Raw genomic sequence first — 22,337 nt, forward strand, 5'->3', positions numbered from 1 at the left:
TGTTTGCACACAAAAATAAGAACACATAAACCTCAATAACATATAAATTTTTGTTTAGCCACTTTAATTGTGCTAATACTAAATAATAACAATTCATTAATAATTTAATAAAATTTTTACATTAATCACAAAATCTTCAATGGTCTGTGCAAAAAAAAAAAAAAAACCGTTTAAACCGTTATTTTGTTGCGCGACTCGCGTGACGTCAGCTGATGGACTACTAGAAGATCGACGGTAAATATTTTAGGTAAGTCACAAATAACATGTCAAAATAACTATAAACATTGATATCTGCGATAATATAATGAGTGTAGTGTGTCATAATAAGGTTTGAGCTCATTTTGTGACTCTTCTATCGACAGTAAGATCGCAAAATTGATTGGATTCAGACATTGAAAAAAGGTAAGAAAAAAACAAGAACAATTTGTGGTTTATATTTGTTTTGTTTGTTTTTACCTCTACCTCCTCATTTTTATTTTAGTAACAATATAACGTTAGTAGCCTAATACAATGTATTTTTAGTTGGCTTATTATGGATATAAGGCCTAAGCTATAATCTTTTTAATTATTTACATCAGTGGTTCTTAACTAAAATTCATTACTAATTCTAGCTAATTAACGTTATTCAGTTTCATTTTAATTTCTAGTTAAAATCAAGAAATATATCAAACTAAATTGAAGATTTTAATCAAACTAGTGTTATTTTTGCGCAATTGCTCAGGGAAAATTAACTTACCCCATAGCGCCATCTAACGTACAACCAGTATAACCGTTTTGAACGCAGAAAACTTAACGGTATAACGTTATACATAATACATGTATATCATTTGTTGTATTACAAAATGTTTAGGGATAGTTCACCCAAAAATGAACATTCCGTCATCAGTTACTCAAATTGTCAAACCTGTATCATTTGCTTTGTTCTGATGAACACCAAGGAAGACATTTTGACGAATATTTGTAAACCAAGCAGATCTGGGGAACCATTTACTTCCATAGGAAAAAATATATACTATGGAAGTCAATAGTTCCAGTTAACTGCCTGGTTACTGACATTCTTCAAAATATCTTCCTTTGTGTTCAGCAGAAGAAATAAATTCATACAGGTTTAAAACAACTTGAGGGTGAGTAAATTATGACAGAATTTTAATTTTAAAGTGAACTATCCGTTTAAAATTCTTCAAAGTCAGCAGAACAAAGCAAGTATACAAGTTATACAGGTTTAGAAATCAGAGTAACTGATGACAGAATGTTCATTTTTGGGTGAACCAAAAACCTTTATGCACTGTTCGATTTCTGGTTACAGCCTGTATGGTACGGGTAAAATTGACCCTAATTGGATTCAGTACAATTCCCCAAAAATCATGCTATGAAAAAACAAAAAAACAATCAGGTACAAATAATTAACTTTTAATATCAATGCTTTTCACACATTACAAAGAATAAATATATGAATTTATGATTTATAAAAATGCTTTGAGAATTGACAGTCTCAGATGCCCATATATGGCAAAAAAAAAAAAAAAGAGATTAAAATCAGTATAAACATAACAGGCTTGCAGAACCACTGCTATATATCTTATTGACATTGTTCTACCCATATTAGATTCTGATAATGATTAATTGTTTATCCCCATATTAAGAAAATGTATGTGATAACACATTGTTCTCTAAATTTTAACACCATCTTTTCTGTAAACAAGGATGAGCACAGAGGTGATTCAGTGGACAATCCAAGATGTGGCTAATTGGTTGACTGCAAACAGTTTCCAGGAATTCATCCCTACATTTCAAGGTTAATCTGACAGAAATGCCCACTCTCTTTAACTGTCCACTATGCAACAAACAAACATTCTCCCTAATTAAACAGATTCGTCATATTGGCCTTTACCATCAAAATGAACCAAAATTTGAATTCACATGCGGATTGAACGGTTGTGGCAAAACCAACAAAACCTTCAGTTCCTATAGATCACATATTTATCGCAAACATAGAGACCTTCTTTCATTGGTCAGTGAAGAAGAGGAAGCTTGTGATGATGATGAACATTGTAACTCAGAGGAAGATACGGAGGACTTTCATGAAGAGGAGTTACCTAACACTAATGTGGAGGATATTGCTAACTGCAGAGAGTTTAGCACAGAAGATTTACTGCCAAACCTCAAACGCAATCTTTGTCTCTTCATTTTGAAATTAAGAGAGAAGCATTGCATTGCAGCCACAGTTCAGTTCAGTATTGTGGAGAGCCTGCAAGTCATCTTTCAGGAGTTCACCACTCATTATGCTGAGATTATAAGATTTCATCTTCAACAACAACATCAAATTGACACTGATGCTGATGACAACTTATCTGAACTACTTGATCAGCAAAATATGTTTGATGAATGCCTTCGACAGATCAGTAGTGAATGGATGCTTGAGCACTATTGTGAAGATGAACTTGAATACATTGCACCTGTACAAATTCCGCTGGATCAAACAGAGCGACATGGTGCACATTTCCAGTACATACCTCTCAAGGCTCTGCTGAGAAAGATTGCTCATAATGAGGATGTGTGGGCAATGCTTAACCAAGAGAAAACACCCAAACATCAGGATGTTATGGAGGACTACACTGATGGAGACCAGTTCAAAAGTTGTGAGCTTTCTTCCTTATCCAATGTACGTCTACATTTCTACATCGATGAATTTGAGATCGTCAACCCTTTAGGCTCTAAAAGGGGAAAACATAAACTGACAGCTGTGTATTTTAAACTCGGAAACATTGATAAGAAATATACATCAAAACTTGAGAATATTTACCTTTCATCATTAATCAGACATCGGTATATTGAAGAAGATCTTACCAACTATAACAATCTGTTTCAGCCTTTGATTGAAGAAGTGACATCTCTTGAGACAGAGGGAGTGACTCTGTCATGTAATGGGGAAAGCAGAAGATTCTATGGCACAGTAGTCACCATCTCAGCGGACAATCTTTCAGCTCACTCTTTGATTGGGCTGAAAAGAAATTTTTCACATGGGAGAATATGTCGTTTTTGCATGGCCACAAAAGAAAACATCACTACCAAATTCAAAGAAGAGGACTTTACTCTAAGAGACAGTGCTAATTACAGATACCACCTGCAGGCTGTCTGTGAAAATCCTGACAATGGGTCAGTTTATGGTGTGCAGAGAGAGTGCTGTTTCTCATCACTTAACTATGCTCCTACAGTGATAACTCACTTGTTTCCACCTGATGTGATGCATGATATCTTGCAGGGAGTTATTCCTAATGCTCTCAGATGGATTCTTCATCAGTTAATCAAGGATAAACACTTCACTCTAGATCAACTGAACTATGAAATTGAAAATTTTTCATATTCTGTAAATGATAAAACATCTAAGCCACAAATCTTGACGGAAAGAATGTTGCGAAGCAGAGGTCAAATCTCTGGTAAAGCTTCAGAAACCTGGACATTGTTTCGACTACTACCACTAATGGTCGGATCTTATGTACCTCCAAACATGTATTGGAACTGCTACATCTTACTGTGTGAAGTGGTAGATTTGATCATGGCCCCAGTGGTTAGAAGATCGTGGATACCCTATCTTGAGGAGAAAATAACAGAGTTTTTGGCAACATTTCATGAGCTTTTCCCTGGTGGTGTCATTCCAAAAATGCATTTTTTAGTGCACTATCCTTCACTTATGCTGAAATATGGGCCATTAATTCATTTGTCTTGTATGCGCTTTGAAGCAAAACATCAATATTTCAAGAAAATGGCTACTGTTGTTTGCAACTTCAAGAACATCACCAAATCACTTGCTAGAAGGCATCAGCTGAGACAATGCTGGGAGCAAGCTGAGAAGAAAAGCATTGGATATGAAGTGTGCCATGCCTCAGGAGCTTGTGATGTCCCATCAAACACCCTGCCTTCTTTAGTTTTGGCCACACTGGAATCACAGATTGGAAGACCTCTGTCAAATGAAGTCCTACAAAAAACAAATTCCATCACAGTTAACAATACAGCTTATAAAACTGGAGAATGCAAAGTGATTGACACTGTACACACTGAAGAGATTCCACTTTTTCTCAAGATCAAAGCAATATATGGACACACTGGTTCGTGGTACATGTTTGGAAAAATACTCACTCCATTTAAATTTGACAGTCATCTCCATGCATACAAAGTTACCGAAACATCTTGGTGTGCCCTTGAAGTAGGGAAAGAGTTAGCTTTCCATGGACTGGACACTTATAAAAACCTGGAAGGAACTCTTTTGATCCCCTTGCGGCATCGGATTACTAAACATTAGGATGTGTATGTGCATTTATACACAATTCTTAATGCAGTTTGGTGGAAAATGTCAAAGGCCTACTGACTCTTGTTGTTTTTACAGAGAATGAAATTGATGGGGACACTTTTGTAAACCTAACTGAAAATATGATATCAAAAATATTTCCGAAAATGAAGGATCAAGTTAAATTTATAAGATTACGGCAAAGCCTAAAGACTGAGATGCCTTCTAAGACCACACACACCAATCATGAGTAAGTATGTTAAAATGCACTGAGTACTTTTTTGCACTTATATAAATAAAGAAGATTGCTAGTAGCTAGGTATGTAATCCTTTTCAGATACGTAGCCAAACAAATGATTTTTAATAATTGATTTTTTTTTTTTTTTTTTTTTTTTTACTTTTTGGAAGGACTTGAAATATTAAAACCACAGATCAGAATCTTGCGCTGGCCATTACACTCACTTATACTGACACCTACTGGCGTGCGTCCGTGCAGTATCGTGCAAAAATAACGGTTTACAGTAACGGACGTGACTGTTAAAACGTTATTCGTAGTGACCCATGATAGATTTATTTTGTGTTTTTCCTAGAATGGGCAGTTTGTGCCTTTTGCATGATAAACAACATAAAGTAGCACTGGTATTACAAAACATTCAGTGGCACATGCCATCAAATCAAATGACTTTAATTGATATTAAAATATTACAAAATTAGGCTATTTATTTAGGATTTTGTGTCACAATTAGGCTACGTCAATATAGGTGCTCGATTAATCTAATTAATATAGTATCAGATCATGCTGGTTAGACTGAATAATGAAAGTAAACACTTACGTTGGCGCACGCGGTGGAATTTACCATAGGCCTACAATCCCAACGTAATCCAATCACATAACATCGACCGCCCATACAATATCAGTCGGAAACATTCTATGCACTATATGCCCAAGCTACAGTGGGATGAACATATTACACTTTGACTCAATTATTTACAATAACGCGCACCACATTATTTTCTACCTTCTTTATGGTGCCGTATCAAATCTCACGTTAGTTTATCCTAACCCGCGAGAATTCAGAGATTAAACCACGCCTACTGTGCATACGCAACACTTGAACAGAACGCTGTATCTTCTTTCTCAAAAAAATAATAAAATAAAAAAATTGTCTCCTCTCCAGTGTTGTGAGTTGTGACAAACATACAAAATAACACATCTCTGATTCACTTCTTTTTCTATAGGACTTCATTTGTTATTTCACATGGGGCAAGCTCATCACAGAACTTTGCTCAAACAGTGTGGCCAGCAAATTATCAGCTACCAAAATTTCCTGTGGCAATACAAAAAAAACTTGATGAGGAGAGCAGAGATTTTTGTTCTTCAACAGGACGGAGCAAATGGAGATCAAAAATAATTCAAACACTGTTTGATCAGATGTGCACATATACATGGTAATTATCTAGCATATTTAATAACATAATTTTAGAGCATGATGGAGGACACATTTTTTTCTCTTTTTTTTTCAGGTATCCAACAAGTGAACAATACAACAAGGTGTGTTCAGCCCTTGTTACTAAATACCAATTCTTGAGAGACAGGACAGGAAGGGGATATGTAAGAACATGACAAAGAGTTTTTCAATTTCATAAACCCTTTAATACTTCCTTGATATTGTTATCTTGAAGGTTATACATGTTTAATTAATATTTTTCAATTAAAGGAGTCATGGCATGAGATTATTAAGAACAAATTCAAGAAAGAAAGATCACCCTTGGTTGACATTGAAGAGATAAATAAAGTTCGCAGCAGATTCGGGAAAGTAAAGAACCAGATGATTTCTCAGAGCATCCAACAGACAAGTGTCACCAATAAGGTAACTAATAAAGAAATAAGTATGCCAAATGATACTACACCTTAATGGATATCTACAGTATTAGATGTCTTTATTTATTTTTTTTTAGACAGAGGATCTATCAGGTATCCAAGACAAGCACCAAAAGAGACAAAGGTCTGAAGAGGTAAGAGTCACAAATAGAATAATCTTCAGGATTTAAGAATAGGTATGTTATTTAAGAATAGCATACCTATAAGTATGTTTTTTTGTGTGGAAAGAGTGAATCAGGAGAAGATGAATACAGCATAGGGATCCACTTGGAGAAAATGAGAACAGAATGCTTGAAGAGGACACCAAATATCCGACTTTTACAAGACTGCATGGCACGGACGAGGAATGAGAGGGCAGACTACGTGAAACATCACTCCACAAAAGAAATACTATCACGCTATCCAGCCTTCAAAATCCCCTCAATTGTGAGTAGAATTGTATTCCAAATTATGACTTCAAAGCAATGAACATTTGCACATTTGAACATTTTTGTTAATATTTTCTTTTCCTTAATAGCTTGTATTAGAGTTTGAAAGCATACTTGATGCAAACATTGAAAAGAACATTCTGAAAAATCTTGCCCTGGTGGCACCGGAAGTTATTAATGAGTGCCACAGAAGAGAAGTCGGGGTGGATATTTGTGCTGAGTTGGCTGAAGCGAAAAAAACCCATATTGAATTGGCACATAAAGGTAATATATATAAATGAAAATGTAATCAATTTGTTTTTATGGATAGTAAATACAATTTTGCAATTAACACTAAACTACACATATTTTGACACTTTTACATTTAAGGTCTCTCAATGGCTGCTGCTGTCCTGCTGCTTCCACTTTTATTCAAAGAGAGTCCAAGATCTCTATATATTATCAATGAGGTATAGTATACTTAAAAAAAATTTTTTTATACCCCATCTCTTTGGATGTGTGCAGGTATGACGTCAAAACCCCACACCCTGGTTCACTCGAGATTATATGGAATTTATAATGGGAGTTTTCAATTTATTAGTAAAATAAAGCCTGTGGTAAACATAATTTGACAACATTTTGTCACCCATATACCGAAAACGCGAATTTTGAAGCAATTTTCATTTTTGGAAAAGTACGTTTCTAATAAGTAACTATATAAGACAATGTGCATATGCAGTTAGTGTAAAACAAAATGTCAAAGTATCATCAAGTTATGATTAGCACAGGCTTCATTTTGCTCATATATTGAAAACTCCCATTATTAAACCCTATTGGAAACTCTCAAAGGAGCCAGTGACAAATGACTCTTCTGTGTTCTGATGTCATTCTGATGCACCACTCTACACCAGCAGCAACATCGAGGGAGTAAATGATGAGAGCATTTTGGGGAAACTTTTCCTTTAATGGTGTCCTATAAATTTGTGTATAATTTACATTTATAATTGGGATTTTCCCACTGAGATCCACTTCTAGTATTCTTGCAACCAAAACATTCATTATTAGTTTTATGACTATATTTAGACTAGAACATCCTAATATTCAGCTAATTTCACCAGTTATGATGTCACAAAGTCACAGATTTCTTAATGACCAATTCTTTTTTTAACTTTTTGAAAATGTTTGAAAAAAAATTATAATCATAAATGGTATTTTAATTGCTATATATCATTATACCTTATATAGCATTATCCTTTCTTTGTTTAGGAACCCCGTACACCCAACCCTGTGCTGTACATAAAGGGACGTGCCTTGGTTGAAGAGTCTCTCCTAGAAATATTGATGGAAGGGGAGAAGGTCTGTGAAGTGGATGATCTGACCATGGCTCTTGCTGTTCTGATGGCAATACACTTCATCTTCAACATTGAGTATGCTGCAAAGATGAGAAACACCCTGAAATTTGTTGAAAAGTTTTTAATGTGCCATAACGCAGAAACCAAAATACCACCCACAGTGATTAAAATGGCTAATTTCTTGTTTGACTGAATGTGTGTGTGTGTGTGTGTGTGTGTGTGTGTGTGTGTGTGTGTGTGGGGGGGTGTAAATACATGATGTAAATACATGGAATGGGTTGTTGTGAACATTATATTTTTTTCCCCATAATATTCTGCATATATACATAATATAAATAATAATAATAATAGTATAATATAAATAATATAAAATATATCACCCAGAGATTAAAATAGCCAATTTTGGCCAATTCAATATATTGTATGAGTGTGTGGGTGTGTAAATACATGATGTAAATACAATAAATGGGTTAATAATATTTATTGTGAATATTCAGTTGCATTCTGTTCGTTTTTTTCATGATATATAATATTCTATAATCTATATTCTCTATATTCTATTCCAGTTTTAATAAGTCTTCATTTGTACTTTCTGTCCTGTGTTCACATTTGTATATGCCTATATTAAATAAATATTTCAAGAAGAATAATAGGTTGTGTCTGTGTTGTGAAATGGGATTAAAGTAGTAATTTATAATAATAATACATATATACATACCAAAAGTGTGTATAAAAAAGTTCAAAATGGAACCCATGCGGTTCATTAATGCACCTTTAAGTAAAGGTTCCAATTAGAACCTTTTCAAAAAGGTTCAAAAATGAACCTTAAGGTTCCTCCACAGTTGCAATTTCCAGGAACCTCAAAAGGTTCATTTTTGAACCTTTTCTTCTTAGAGTGTAGTAAATACTAAATAATGGTCACTTCTTCTTCAATCCCATTCTTAAAGGGATACTCCACCGAAAAAATGAAAATTCTGTCATCATATACTCACCCTCATGTTGTTTCAAACCTGTATGAATTTCTTTCTTTTGCTGAACAGAAAGGAAGATATCTAGAAGAATGTGAGTAACCAGACAGTTTTAGATACCATTGACTTCCATAGTAGGAAAAAAATATACTATGGAAGTCAATGGTATCTAAAACTGTCTGGTTACTCACATTCTTCTAGATATCTTCCTTTCTGTTCAGCAAAAGAAAGAAATTCATACAGGTTTGAAACAACATGAGGGTGAGTATATGATGACAGAATTAAAATTTTTCGGTGGAGTATCCCTTTAAACAAAATGAATAATGTTAACTAATAATTTGATGTCCATAACTATAAATTACAATACACTTGCAAAAACTTAATAGCAGAGTTTTTTTTTTTTAGGGTTCTTTTTAAATGTGGTGGACACAAATGGTACTTCTTTATATTATGACTCCTGTAAGAACAACCAGGCTTTAATTTGCCCCATCCACCAAAGGCTTTAAAAGATTAGTATTAATTAATGTTACAGGAGAAAAATTTAAAGTGCCCTTTTATGTGCAAAACTATTGAAGAAAGGAAAAGGAGAAACATTTGAAGGAATACAAGACATGCTTAGAACTATTTCTGCTTACAGCATTAGTTGTTTAAAAGTTGAACTTCTTTTAACTTGAGCGCCGCATTTTTTAGAATGCCGTGTGTCAGAGATACTTAAGTACTTTTAAAAACAAGTTCGTCTGTACTTTTACTTGAGTAAAAATTGGTCTTTACAACTTTTACTTGTAACGGAGTAATATTTGACCAGTATTATCTGTACTGTCACTCAAGTAAGGAAGTTGTGTACTTTGTCCACCTCCACGTGTCATGAACGAGATGCTGCAAAAGACGCGAGACGTGAGCACAGCGGTTAAAGACGTCGGGTCTAGAGTGCTTGAAAAACAATGGAAAAGCAGCACAGTGGAATGGAAAAATCGTTTTGTCAGGCAATGGACAATTAATAAAAAAAAAGATTTAAGAGCTGTTGCAGCCTCTCGGGCCATTATGATTTTTACATACCTAAAACATAAAACATTTTCTTCATCATGTTTATGTATTATGGGTCAGAAGTGGGTCAGAAGGGCTCTATAAAAGTAGGCTCTTGCAGCATATATAGGAGCATATATCCATTTTGTAGCCAAGCTTTTATTAACTGTAGACCCATAATAGGACTTTGAGATGCACTCTGGGGAGACAAAAGGGCATGGAAAATAGCAGTGGTGAGAGGCTTCAAGGCAGTAAATGGAGAAAAGCAACTTAATGCAGCTGGGCAGCAGTTCAGACTGCAAAGAGTGGGAAGAGAGTTCTAATTCTCTTGACGGCCACTTTGATGACATATTCATCGGTTTCGCTACCATGCAAGTGGTTTAAAGTTCTTCACATGGGAATAAAATTTGACTAAATACAACCGAATTCTGCAACTGGGCTCATTTTGCACACGGCTTGTTTAATTATAGGAAATGTAGACTTTAACTAATTTACTTCAGTATATATTCCAAATGACTTCAAAGAACAGTCCTTTCCTTCTAAAGAACTTCTTTTGATGATATTATGGGAGTGCTGTTGAATCTGTTCATATTTCATTTAAAGAGTTATGGCCAACTAACAATGTGTTTGCCAACATCTCATTTGTATATTCAAAGTTGGTTGTTTAGAAACTGATATTTTAAGAGAGTAGACCACAACACAATGGAAGTTCACTTCATACATTTTAAATTCATTTCAATTCTATTGCATAGCACTTTTCACAGAACATATTGTTCTGAAACAGTACATAAAAATTACCTTGGTTCCACTTTATTTCAATTGTCCACTTTAGACATTCTACTAACTATAAGTAAATTTGCAACAACATGTCAACTTACTTTCATTGGAGTATTAGTAGACTGTAGACTGTTAGTAGACTGTTAGGGTTAGGAGAATAAGTTGGCTTGTAGTTGCCAAGTTAGCAGATATTAAGCAGACAGTCTATAATACTCTAATGAGAATTAGTTGACATGTAGTTCCAAAGTTACTTATAGTTAGTAGAATGTCTAAAGTGGACTATCGAAATAAAGTGTTACCGTTACTTTAAACAGAAGTAATCCAGCATCAAATAATTGTTAATATTGATGTGTTGTTTAAAGTAGTGATGTGCCAAAATTTCAGCATCCAAAAATATTTGGCCAAAACAGCACAAAAAAAAAAAAAAAGATGATGATAATGTGTTTTGATTGTGTACACAACATGGATAAGCTACAACAGGTAAACATGTCAGTAGTTTAGGTGCACTTCACCGTCCGTGACTAAAAATGATGCCAGAATAGCAATATGGAAATTTGTTCAGCTGAAATATTGTGAGGCGGGTCATTGCCAAAAAGCTTTACTATGTTAATGTATCACCTATGAACAAGACACCCTGAACAGCATAATACAGAGTTCAAGTAGGGGGAGACCAGGGATGGTTGTAACACTTTGTTTTGCATCTGTATCTCACTGAATTTTATTAGCTATAGAGTGCAAAAACTTTTATACAAAGTACCCATATTTGTTTACCACAAAAGGCACCAATTCAAACATCTTTAAGAATATCACACCCCTTATAAGTTGATGTCAAATGCATGGTCTGCCTACTACTGGGGTAGGTTGCAACATGCTGTAACAATTAAACAAAAGAAGCAAAAACAGGGGCCATGTGCAATATGCTCCGAAAGAGGGTTTATTAAAACAATCCAAAAGAACAATCCAAAACAATTCCTCTCTCTGTGTGACAGACCATAACTCAAATCCACTCTCTGTTTGACTCAGGAGTGTGTGCGTGTGCCTACACTGTAAAAAATTTGCTATAAAATTACAGGCAATTTCAAACAGTAAAATACTGTAATTTCAATAAACAGCTAAATCGTGTAAATTTACAGCTAATGGTCGTTAACTTAAGCACTTACATTAAATTTACAGCATTTAACAGTGAACCGGTTTGTTTCTGAGAAAAATGGTCTCGCGCTGTAAAGAGCAACACATGGGGGCGGGGCTTCTTCAACGCGAGCTTGAGTCTGCAGAAAGCGGTCGGTCAATGGCATCTCTTCAAAACTCTTACCGTCTGTGTCTACTAAAGAAGGAAACTGTTCAAGGTAAGTTTATTTATTTGTTGTTATTTTAAACGAAGTTGCACTCAACTTCGTAAAATCGCCTTTTTCGACTGTCCTAACGTTACTTGGCGCGAATCACGTGGATTTCAGCCAGATAGACAGTTCTCGGGTGAGGCATTTCACTAGTCAGTGTTCTCCATCAGATTATAACTCTAGGTTTGGGAATGATTGACGGCGGGCTGCTGAATTATTTAAAAAATAATGCACATCCGAGGTTGCAATGCAGCCACGACTCGAAGTGCAATTCAACGGCTCGTCATCGGTTATTCCTCCTCGGTGACCACACCTTAAGGCATTGTTCAGATGTTGTATTTCGAGACATTTGTCAGGTTTTTGTCCTATTTCTTATTATCAGATGCCTCAGTTTCTACTTCAAAACGTCATTAGAGCTACCCAGTAAACAATTACCATCTTTCAACGTTGAAATATGGTTGAAAATAAGTCAGTCCGCCTTGGACTGGTTTATGACGTGATTTCAACTAAGTAGTTTCGGCCGGACTGTTTGACTACATGTTTTTAACTGATCATCTAAGATACCACATGTTTTCAACTGATAATCTAAGACAGGATAAGTCTGTTATACATACTAAAATAACAGAGAAAAACAAACTACCAAACCATGTTCATTATTACCTCAAATAAATTGAAAGAGTTTTACATATTCCATCAAGACACTGAAGATCGACCTGTTTTCAACGTTGAAAAGTCGTAATTAGACATTGAAGATTTACGTCTATTCAACGTCTAATAGACGACTTTTGCTAGCTGGGTAGTAACATAGAAGATGTGGGTGTAGAAAAGGAATGGACAAAGCTGTTAGTGCCTCTGATAAGTAAAGGATGTATGAAAGTAATGAAAAAAGGGAGACAACAGAAACAATTTCTCCCAGCATACAGAGCTGCAGAAAGATCAGGTCTGGCTCAACAGATTAGTCTTCACTTGAACACAACAGCTAGGAAGGCTATTCTAAAATCAAGTGGTTTGAAAGAATGTATACTAGAGCCCGACCGATATATCGGCGGGCCGATATTAGGCATTTTTCAAACTATCGGTATCGGCATTTATAATGGCCGATAAATGAATATTTAAAAAATAAAATAAAAGCGGACGAAACACCCTTCAACCATGTTATGAGTGTTGGCGCTGCATAGTTTGTCCACCAGAGGGCACTATACAAGGAAGATCGCTCGGGCTAGAGGAGTGGTTACGAACAGAGTCCAGAGTTTACCTGAGTCGGGAGACGGCAGCGCCGGATGATTCTGTCAGCATTAAAGACTTTTAAAATAATTTAACTCGCGTTCATGTTTGAATGCCTTGTGTTTGTGATGCAAAAGACTATGTGCGCTAACCATTACCATAGTAAACATAGTAAACGCTTGCAGATACGCATAGTGTAAAAACATAGTGAACGCTTGAAGAAATCAGACCAATCATAAAGGCTATCACAGTCATGTTTTTATTTTATCTGTCAGTAGCCTACGTCTCGTCTCTTTATACCGGACTATCATGATAAAATAAAGCAACTTTTTTTTCGGGAGCTTCCTCTGTTTCTCTGACTGAAAATATCTGTATGGGAGTCGAGAGAGTGCTAAAGCTCCTCAGGTCGTATTTTTGGTGGCATATATTTGTAGAAATTATCATTCTTTCTAAATGTGATGTAAAAATGTCCTGTAACTACCAGATAAACAGTAACAGACGCGACTGAAGAAGTAAGTGTGTCCTCTTTCTTTTGTGAAATAGACCTAACGGTAATTTATTTCTGAGTGACTAATGTGCAATTTTGACATAAATTAATTCATTATGATCAATGTATCACTTTTTATTGTAAACCTGTGGTAAAACATCGATGCTTGGGTTTTAAATATTCAAGTAAACAACAAAAATGGCAGCAAACGGCCGCTTTCTGATTAGTTTTCTGATAAAACTTCCATTTGTTGGTGAAATGATGGGTTAGTGTGACGTTGTTCCAGAGAGGCGTGTTACGGGCGTGTTTTAGTGAAGCGCTGTGGAGCTTCTGGCCCGACAGTGGAAACGCAGGCCCGGTGCTATTAGCCCGAGGCTATTAGCCCTGCACGGCCCGTTTAAAGCCCTGGCTCGCACTGGCCCGACAGTGGAAACGCGGCTAATGAGCTTGGAAATCAGCATATAACTATAATAACTAGCATATCTGTAGTTCCAGTCCCTGCATTGTAAAACGTAAGTTAGGCACGCGAGGAGTGAACATTTAGACATAGAGAAAAAGTATCAAACATAGCCTGTGCATAAAAGTTAGCTTTTCTTTTACACGTGTGTGAAATCCAAGTGTGCGTTGCTGACTTCGTTTAGCCGCAGCATTAACGAGTCACATAATGTATTTAGTGCATCACTAAGTAGTAGATTTTAGAAGGCAGGCAGCAAATGATGATTGAAAATGGTTTGTTGTAGCTTGATGGAATAGATGGATAGAATTAAAAGAGTGCAGGTAAAGGGATAAGCAAGTTGACATTGTAATTATAAGGTAGCTTATAACATTGACATTTGGCAGACGCTTTTATCAAAAGCGACTTGCATTGCATTTCAAGGTACACATTTACAATCTTATCAGTTCTTCACACACACACACATTATTACATAATTGATTTATTACTGTCAATATTAATAATAATAGTTGACTTTTTTTTGTTCAAAGGACTTTAAGTTTCATATCTTAAGTTTGTATTTTTATACATTATATTTATCAGAACTTTAATATATTCTGTTCTGTTGTGACAATAAAACAAACAAGTTTATTTTTAAACTGCATTATCATATTATTAAGGCTGAGGACTCTTAAATAACGACAAATAACTAATGTTAGGGAAATCTGTTCATGTTTTGTTACGCGTTTCTGGATTTTTAAGAAAATATATATATATCGGAATATCGGATTTTTAAATCACCAAATATTTGTATCGGTATCGGCCTTAAAAATCCTTTATCGGTCGGGCTCTAATGTATACTGCTTTATGTATCTTTACAGAAGCAACTATAGAATCTGATAAATTAATCAGTGTTAGCGCCAAGTCAATGCATTACTTCTTGATAGCGTTATTTACCCTGATCTTGAAAAACCGGATGAGATTGTGTGTTGGGTATGAATCTATTCAAAAGATAAGGTCATTCAGTTTATTCTATATAAATGCAAAGGGGCAGACACTGTGCCCTTGCTCCATTTGTTAGCATTTAATGTTATGTTTTCCATTCATGCTCGCACTCTTTCTTTTATTCTCAACCTGCCTGTATTTGTTTCTTGGTCTTCATCTCTCACTCAAATGCCTCCAAAATACTCATCTCAAAAAAACACATTCCCACATTTGTTCACACAATATGATTATGGCCACGATTTGGCCGTCTGAGACACATTTTGAGAACCCTAAAGCTTGGGACCAACGACATCAAAGAAATTGCGGCGACGAAAGCTGACTGTGTTGTTGCCTCTTGTCAGCTGCGTCTCGGCCAAAAAGCACACTTAGAACAGACCAAAACGACTAAAGGCAACTGTCAGCTAGCATGTGCGTTCTGTTCAAATCAGCAGGTATCAATAGTCTATTTTCTTATTCAAAAAGGGAAACTAAAACTAGGAATGCAGATATACAAACCGTAAACAAAGCAGCACTTGCTTACCATTTTGAATATCAATCACGCTGATCAATTCCAGTCGGCTCATGTTATTATGAAAATATTTATGCATTCGAATGCTCAGGTAAGATGACGTAAAATTAGAACTACCTTCCGTAAGGTACCGTAAAAAAACAACAGCATCCGACTAGAGTAAACAGTGCGGAACACACCGGAAAAACTAAGCCGACCGTTGCTCAAAAACGGCCCGGCCATCGGCTTGGTGTGTTCTGGTCTTAAAAGATTCCTCTGATCCTGGGCCAAAATCTGAAGTCTTTGAATGTTTGACATGTTCACTGACAGCAAATTAATGACCCATTTTTTTTATTAAATTGATCAATTTTACCACTGACGAAATTCTGGCAGTGCACTGTTAGACTTTTCAAGGGTTTTTTACAGTAACTTACTGGCAACACTGTTGCCAGTAAGTTACTGTAATTAAGAGTTACAGTACCAAACCGTATTTCAGTTTTGTGTAATACAGTGCATTACTGTAAAAACGAAGCTAATCAGTACAGTGCATTACTGTAAAAACTAAGCTAATCAGTACACTACTGTAATTATTTTTATTTGTACTAAATATAAATTAGATTTGATAATTTTGATATATGATTAATTTTATTTTTATCCTACATAAGTACTACTTTCATACAAACCAATTAGACAAAGTTATCACAAAATACCATTTTTTTATTTAAAACATTTCATATATATCACAAAATAAACATGCCAATGCTGGAAATGATGTGTGAAATTTTTACACATTAATGGGTAAGTTTAGAGACAACATTTTTTGTGTTAATTTTAACTCATTCATTGTGTTAATGATTTTAACAAAGTAAATATGTCAGAGAGGTTAGCACAAAGATGTGTAAACATGTTAAATTAACACATTATGTGCTGTCCTTCACTGCAAACATTTTTGAAAACATACATAAAATCATAAACAAAACATTAGCATTTGACTAAATGAATGTAGAGTCATTGGTTGTTTAGCTTATACAAGTATTATAATGAAATATCAACCATTACATTCATAAAACTGCAGAATATAAATACATTTTTAAGCATTCAAAAAGGAAATGTCCAACACAGGACAAAACACAGTTCTTTTCACAATACAAGACACATAACCCCACCTTAAAAATAATTTCACTTATTTCCAAAAATGTGTTGGATTCATGTACACTGGTGGCCAAAAGAAGTATTTAAGTGGCGTAATGTTTTTGAAAGAAGTCTCTTTGATGCTCAAGAAACATTTATTATTATTATCAATGTCTGACTGTCTACTCCATCTTTTCTACAGCATAGGAGTAAAAGTCATCATCAAAATAATCTTTAAAAAGCCAACACAATGTTTTTGTCCACCTTTGTGAATAAATGAACTTCTCCAAAGATTGGTTCCTGTTCAGAACTTGATTGACAACATCAGAGTGTTCCCTGGTCTGCATGCGTGTCCACAAACACTAATGTACTCAGTCCTTCAGAGGAGATCCCGGTTCCACAAATGTACTCAGTCCTTCAGAGGAGATCCCGGTTCCAAAACTATATGAGAGAGAGAGAGAGAGAGAGAGAGAGAGAGAGAGAGAATATTAGTGTCACATTATTTTTAACCTCCTTTTTTGTAAATTTTTATTATTATTTTCACAAAAACTTAAGAATATATATTTGTAAACAGCTTTTGTCAATAAATAGCATACAAAAGAACTAAATTAAATTATGCCAGATTAAATTTTAATACTTACAAATCCTAAATTCTGTCCAAAAATGCTGAGATGCATAGAAAGAAGTTGAACGACTGAAATAGATGATTTTAGCCCATTTCAGCTTGTCTGCAGTGGAGGGGTTCCTGTTTGAGACAAATACACAGTAAGATACATGCAAGAAATCACTGTGTGATGATCGTTCTCCTTCCTACAGTAGTTAACCCACCTGTGCGCTGATATTAGGACCTTCCTAGTCAGGTGGAACTGCAATGGTAGAGTCGCTGGCTAATAAAATATAAAAATAATGCAAAAATATAAACTTAAGTTGTTTAGAATGCTAGATTTGGTCTTAGTGAGAGTTTTACTGCAGTGCTTACCTGGATACATTTAATCTGGTGAGACTGAACAAAGACAATGGTCCATCTTCTGATTGGTTCATTTGCTGTGTAATAAAGTTAGACATAATGCAAAGGTCACTTATTTGATATAAAGTTAGCCAATTTTATAGAGATTTTATAAGATATTGTTAGCTACCTAGTCTGCACCAGTGGCTCAAAAGCAATTTTCACATAGTGTATGCTAATCATTTCAGCAAACTTCTCAAAATATATCACAAATGGGCTGGCCTACCTCTGGAATCTTGCTAAGTCACTGGCGCGAATTGGCGCTTTGTTGCAGTTGCCTTTAAACACAAAAATGGAAGTAAATATTAAATTCCATAAAAAAAAAAAAACTATAATATGGTATAGTTTGCAAACTAATGCTAAAACTATAAAGGTTCTCATCAGTAGGCCAACATTAAGATATAAACAGAATTTCACATTAGTTTATTCACATTTATTGTTAATGTAAACGCGTTGCTCGTTGGCATATTTTAACTCGACAATTCAATAATCTAACAAAGTGTGTAAAATGAAACGTTAGCTCAGTTTACCATGGTAAAGTTCGTTACCGCCATGTTGACGACGAGTAACGTTAGGCTAACGTTAACGTTATAACATACGTTAAACTGGGCACAATCCTGTCAACATACACAGAATGTTTTTTTTTTTTTTTTTTTTTTTTTACCTTGCTTGCTGATCTCTCTCTCTCGGTGAAGTGAATTCCGTCTCTTCCCCGGGCCAGACACGAACGTCGCGATCCAACAAAAGACAGACCCCATTACCTACACTGGATGTCTGTCTGACGCGACACGACAAATCCCAGACAGTGTAGTGATGCGCCGCGGCCGTTATATTTCAGACGTAGTCCGATACGAGTCCAAGCGCTCGCACTAGTTCTTACAAGGGATAAACAGGTTTGCATTTAAAGGTCCGGTCGCTTCAATGTGTCCAATATAGACAGCCTCTGGCTATTTTAGCGTTGTAGACACGTGGTGTAAGGCAAACATTAGGAAATAAAAAGCACGGTGGAATGGTGCCAGCCAGAGAGGCAGTTACGTCAAATACAGTAGTATACAGCAAATTTAAAAAATACAGTAAGTCTCTGTATGTGGTGTTAGACGTCACAGAAAATTCCCATGATGCAATTGGAATCACAGTTATTTACTGTAAAGAGAAATAGCAGTATAATACTGGGGGATTTAAAGTAAATAACTGTAGAAATTACAGAAAAGTCTAACAGTGTGTTCTGGCAAGTTGAGGCACAGTCTGCAGTGTGACCTCCTACAACAACCATCAAATCATAAACCAATAGGAGCGCAGAACCTGACAACGCTTGTGGCCCTTTGCAATTGATCCTTTAAGAAAAATACAATTTTGTGGCTCTTTAATGTGTTGTAACAGATTGCTGTAACACCTCAGTTCAAGAGTTATAGCATGAAATAAACATGAATGAACACAAGGTGTGTGGTTTCAACCGCAGAAAGACGTCAAAAGACACCATGGGTGCATCCGAAAAGTAACTGATGACTTGTTGCCTTACCTTGCTTGCTCCCCTATCAGGCAATGACTTTGCAGGCAGCGTTTGCGCATAAAGGTATATATACTGATTGGCTTCATCACTGTCTCCTCTCCACCAGTAAGCTGGTGTGTGGTGGGCGTTCTGGCGCAATATGGCTGCCGTCGCATCATCCAGGTGGATGCTGCACATTGGTGGTGGTTGAGGAGAATCCCCCTTTCATGTAAAGCGCTTTGAGTACCTAGAAAAGCGCTATATAAAATGTAATGAATTATTATTATTATTATTATTATATTAAGAAATGGATTTTGGATAGACTTCTGAGACAGCGTAATGGTTTAGCCTAATGATCTAAAGCAAAATAGAGCGAGCTTAGTGATAACCAAGTGAATATTTAATTTGCACAATAGTAATTTCTTGCTAGAAATGGAATCAAAGCCAAAGGTGGAAAACGTTGGTACATTTTTTTACATTTACATACAAACTGACCACCAACCGCAACTTTCAGATGCCATCTTTATTTTTTAGCCCAACTGTCACAGAATGGAACACACAGAATTGTGGGATATCAAAGGTAGCAAAGGATAGTATCTATGCTGCCTGCAGAATAATCAAATGAAGATATCTCACCATTGTTATCTATCTCTTGCAGCCTAATTAAAAGTGGTATTATTTTACATGGAGTGCATGATTAATATCTCGTCCAGCACGAATTCTTTATCTTAGTAACCCTCCAAATGATCTGACCCTTTCTGTCACAGAGTAAATTAATAATAACTCACAGCGAATATGACTGCTAATAGCTTTTGCATGAAGCTGCAACTTTTTTAATACATAATAATTCACAAATAAATAATAATAAACACATTCAAAATGTGAACATATACGACTGTTCAAAAGTTTTGAAGTCTGTACGATTTTTTATGTTTTTGAAAGCAGTCTTTTTATGCTCACTAAAGCTTCATTTATTTTAAATAATTATTTTCTATTTTAATAGCCTACATTTTAAAATGCTGTGATGGCAAAGCTGAATTTTCAGCAGCCATTAGTCCAGTTTTCAGTCACATTATCCTTCAGAAATCACTCTAATATGATGATTTTTTTTCCCAGAATTCTATAATGAATAGAAAGTTCAAAAGAACAGCATTTATTTGAAATAGCAATGTTTTGTAACACAATGAATGTCTTTACTGACACTTTTGATCCGTTTAATGCACCCTTGCGTACTAGCTGTATTTACAGGATGACAGATTTATTTATTCAAATATAAATATGGCTGGGTTTATATTTAAGATGTGAAACAAACATCCTTACCAAAAACTGCTCATGTAACAAAAATAATGCACTATCATTTGTTATGCTAGGAGAAGGTCCACTACAGGCGCTTACCACAGTATACTCAAACTTATTTTAAGACTTTTATGTCCTCATATGGGTGTTTATGGAAATGTATTGGCTGCAAGCACTAAAACATTCTGTCCACGGTCTCTTGGAAGGGTTAATGTCAGAATGTCATCTTATTAGCCAAGGTAATTGGATTTCTGAGCTGCCCCTGCTCATGGTTGTGCTCTCTTGTTATTCAGTTGCCTCTCGATTCTCTCTGCCAGCCTCAGCTGCTCATTCATTTGTTTATCAGCAGATGGCTTGTTTACATTACAGCTCTGATGACTATGTACATCCAACCCTCAGTTTATTAATCGTTTGGACCGTCCTTCAGTGGTTGTCAGTTTAAAACTAATACTTGGCGTCATAAAACCTTTTTTTCATCTGTTACTTATCCTAATTCATCGTGTTTATGCAGGCAGAGCAGTTGTTCACACTACACTGAGTTACATCCTCTCATTAATGCTACAGCAACTAATTAAAAGAAATTCTGTTTTGTTTTTTTAAATGAACCGTAATCAAGCATTTAGCAAGCAGAACTTCTTGGATGCTTCAGTGCAACTAAAGTCCATTGAAATGCCACTCCAAAACTCTAATGTCATTTATACCAAGTGCACGATGTAAATTCTTCAACTGAGACATTAATGGCATTGCAAGATAAGGTGAAACATGTGTTCTTTGTTAATCTGGAGGATGTTTAAAAGTTTAGGATTGACAGATGCTTGCTAAAAATAAGAAAAATACTCACATAAATCATATGTAGCCTAGTAATAAATAAACTGGCAGATTTAAAAGGTGCTGATGCGTTTTTGAATACCACGCAGTGAGAAAAAGATTGACATTCAACAACCACAGATTGTTCTGCCTCCGCTTTCTTCTTTTCTTAGTCATTTAAGTGTAGGAGAACCACAGAAAAATGTTTTGTTACACAATCACTACACAATCACTATGGATAACAATCGCAGTTTTCAATATTGGGCTTTGTGTTTGCTCAGGAAAGGGTTTGGACGACGTCAGAGCAGGACAATGGCTTGTCGGTTCTTCAGTGCGAAAAGAAGCTTATGGATGGAAGCTTACCCTCATGATGTTCTCATCCACACTTTCTTGAAAACACACACACACACACACACACACACACACACACACACACACACACACACACACACACACACACACACACACACACACACACACACACACACACACACACACACACACACACACACACACACTTACACACACACACACACACACACACTTTGAAGAATGTTTAAACAGTTTTTTGTCCATACATCAAATGTCAGTAGGGTACAAAACAACATTGGACACCACGGACTGTCATTGTAAGGACAAAAACAGACATCATTTTAATTAAAAAAATCTCCTTTTGGGTTCCAGAGAAGAAAGAAAGTCATACAGATTTTACGAAAGAGCTATTCATTTAACACAACAATGTAATGTCTTTAAATGATCTTCATTTTATGTTTTTTTTTTTTTCTCAACATATGATTTATGCAATTAATTATGATATGTGTATGCAAGTAAATGGGCATATCACAAAATTAATTTGAATTAAAATCAATCTATATACAGAGCTAGCTTTTTTGATCTATTATTCCAGTTTGGCACCCAAAAACGTCTCTCTGAAAACAGGA

The 22,337-nt window shown here is 35.5% G+C and overlaps 1 protein-coding gene and 1 long non-coding RNA gene across 2 annotated transcripts; one reads left to right on the forward strand and one right to left on the reverse strand.

Annotated features, from left to right (window-relative positions):
* Positions 1 to 4,428: 4,428 nt before the first annotated feature.
* LOC309502529 (sterile alpha motif domain-containing protein 3-like) lies at positions 4,429 to 8,585 on the forward strand (the record flags this gene model as incomplete). Its single annotated transcript, XM_082174930.1, has 9 exons — positions 4,429 to 4,535; positions 5,525 to 5,734; positions 5,810 to 5,897; positions 6,004 to 6,156; positions 6,245 to 6,301; positions 6,396 to 6,593; positions 6,685 to 6,859; positions 6,965 to 7,044; positions 7,841 to 8,585. The coding sequence occupies 9 exons, from the start codon at positions 4,429 to 4,431 to the stop codon at positions 8,117 to 8,119; spliced, it is 1,347 nt and encodes a 448-aa protein (XP_082031056.1). The 3' UTR covers positions 8,120 to 8,585.
* Positions 8,586 to 16,503: 7,918 nt separating this feature from the next.
* On the reverse strand, positions 16,504 to 18,675 carry LOC309503865. The gene is made up of 7 exons (XR_014207905.1): positions 18,469 to 18,675; positions 18,031 to 18,082; positions 17,778 to 17,842; positions 17,627 to 17,685; positions 17,440 to 17,543; positions 17,048 to 17,239; positions 16,504 to 16,976 (listed from the first exon to the last, which is right to left on the reverse strand). It is a non-coding gene; the product is annotated as an uncharacterized lncRNA (long non-coding RNA).
* Between the last annotated feature and the right edge of the window lie 3,662 nt (positions 18,676 to 22,337).

Source organism: Leuciscus leuciscus (assembly GCF_965113295.1).
Source record: "Leuciscus leuciscus genome assembly, chromosome: 7".
NCBI lineage: Eukaryota > Metazoa > Chordata > Actinopteri > Cypriniformes > Leuciscidae > Leuciscus > Leuciscus leuciscus.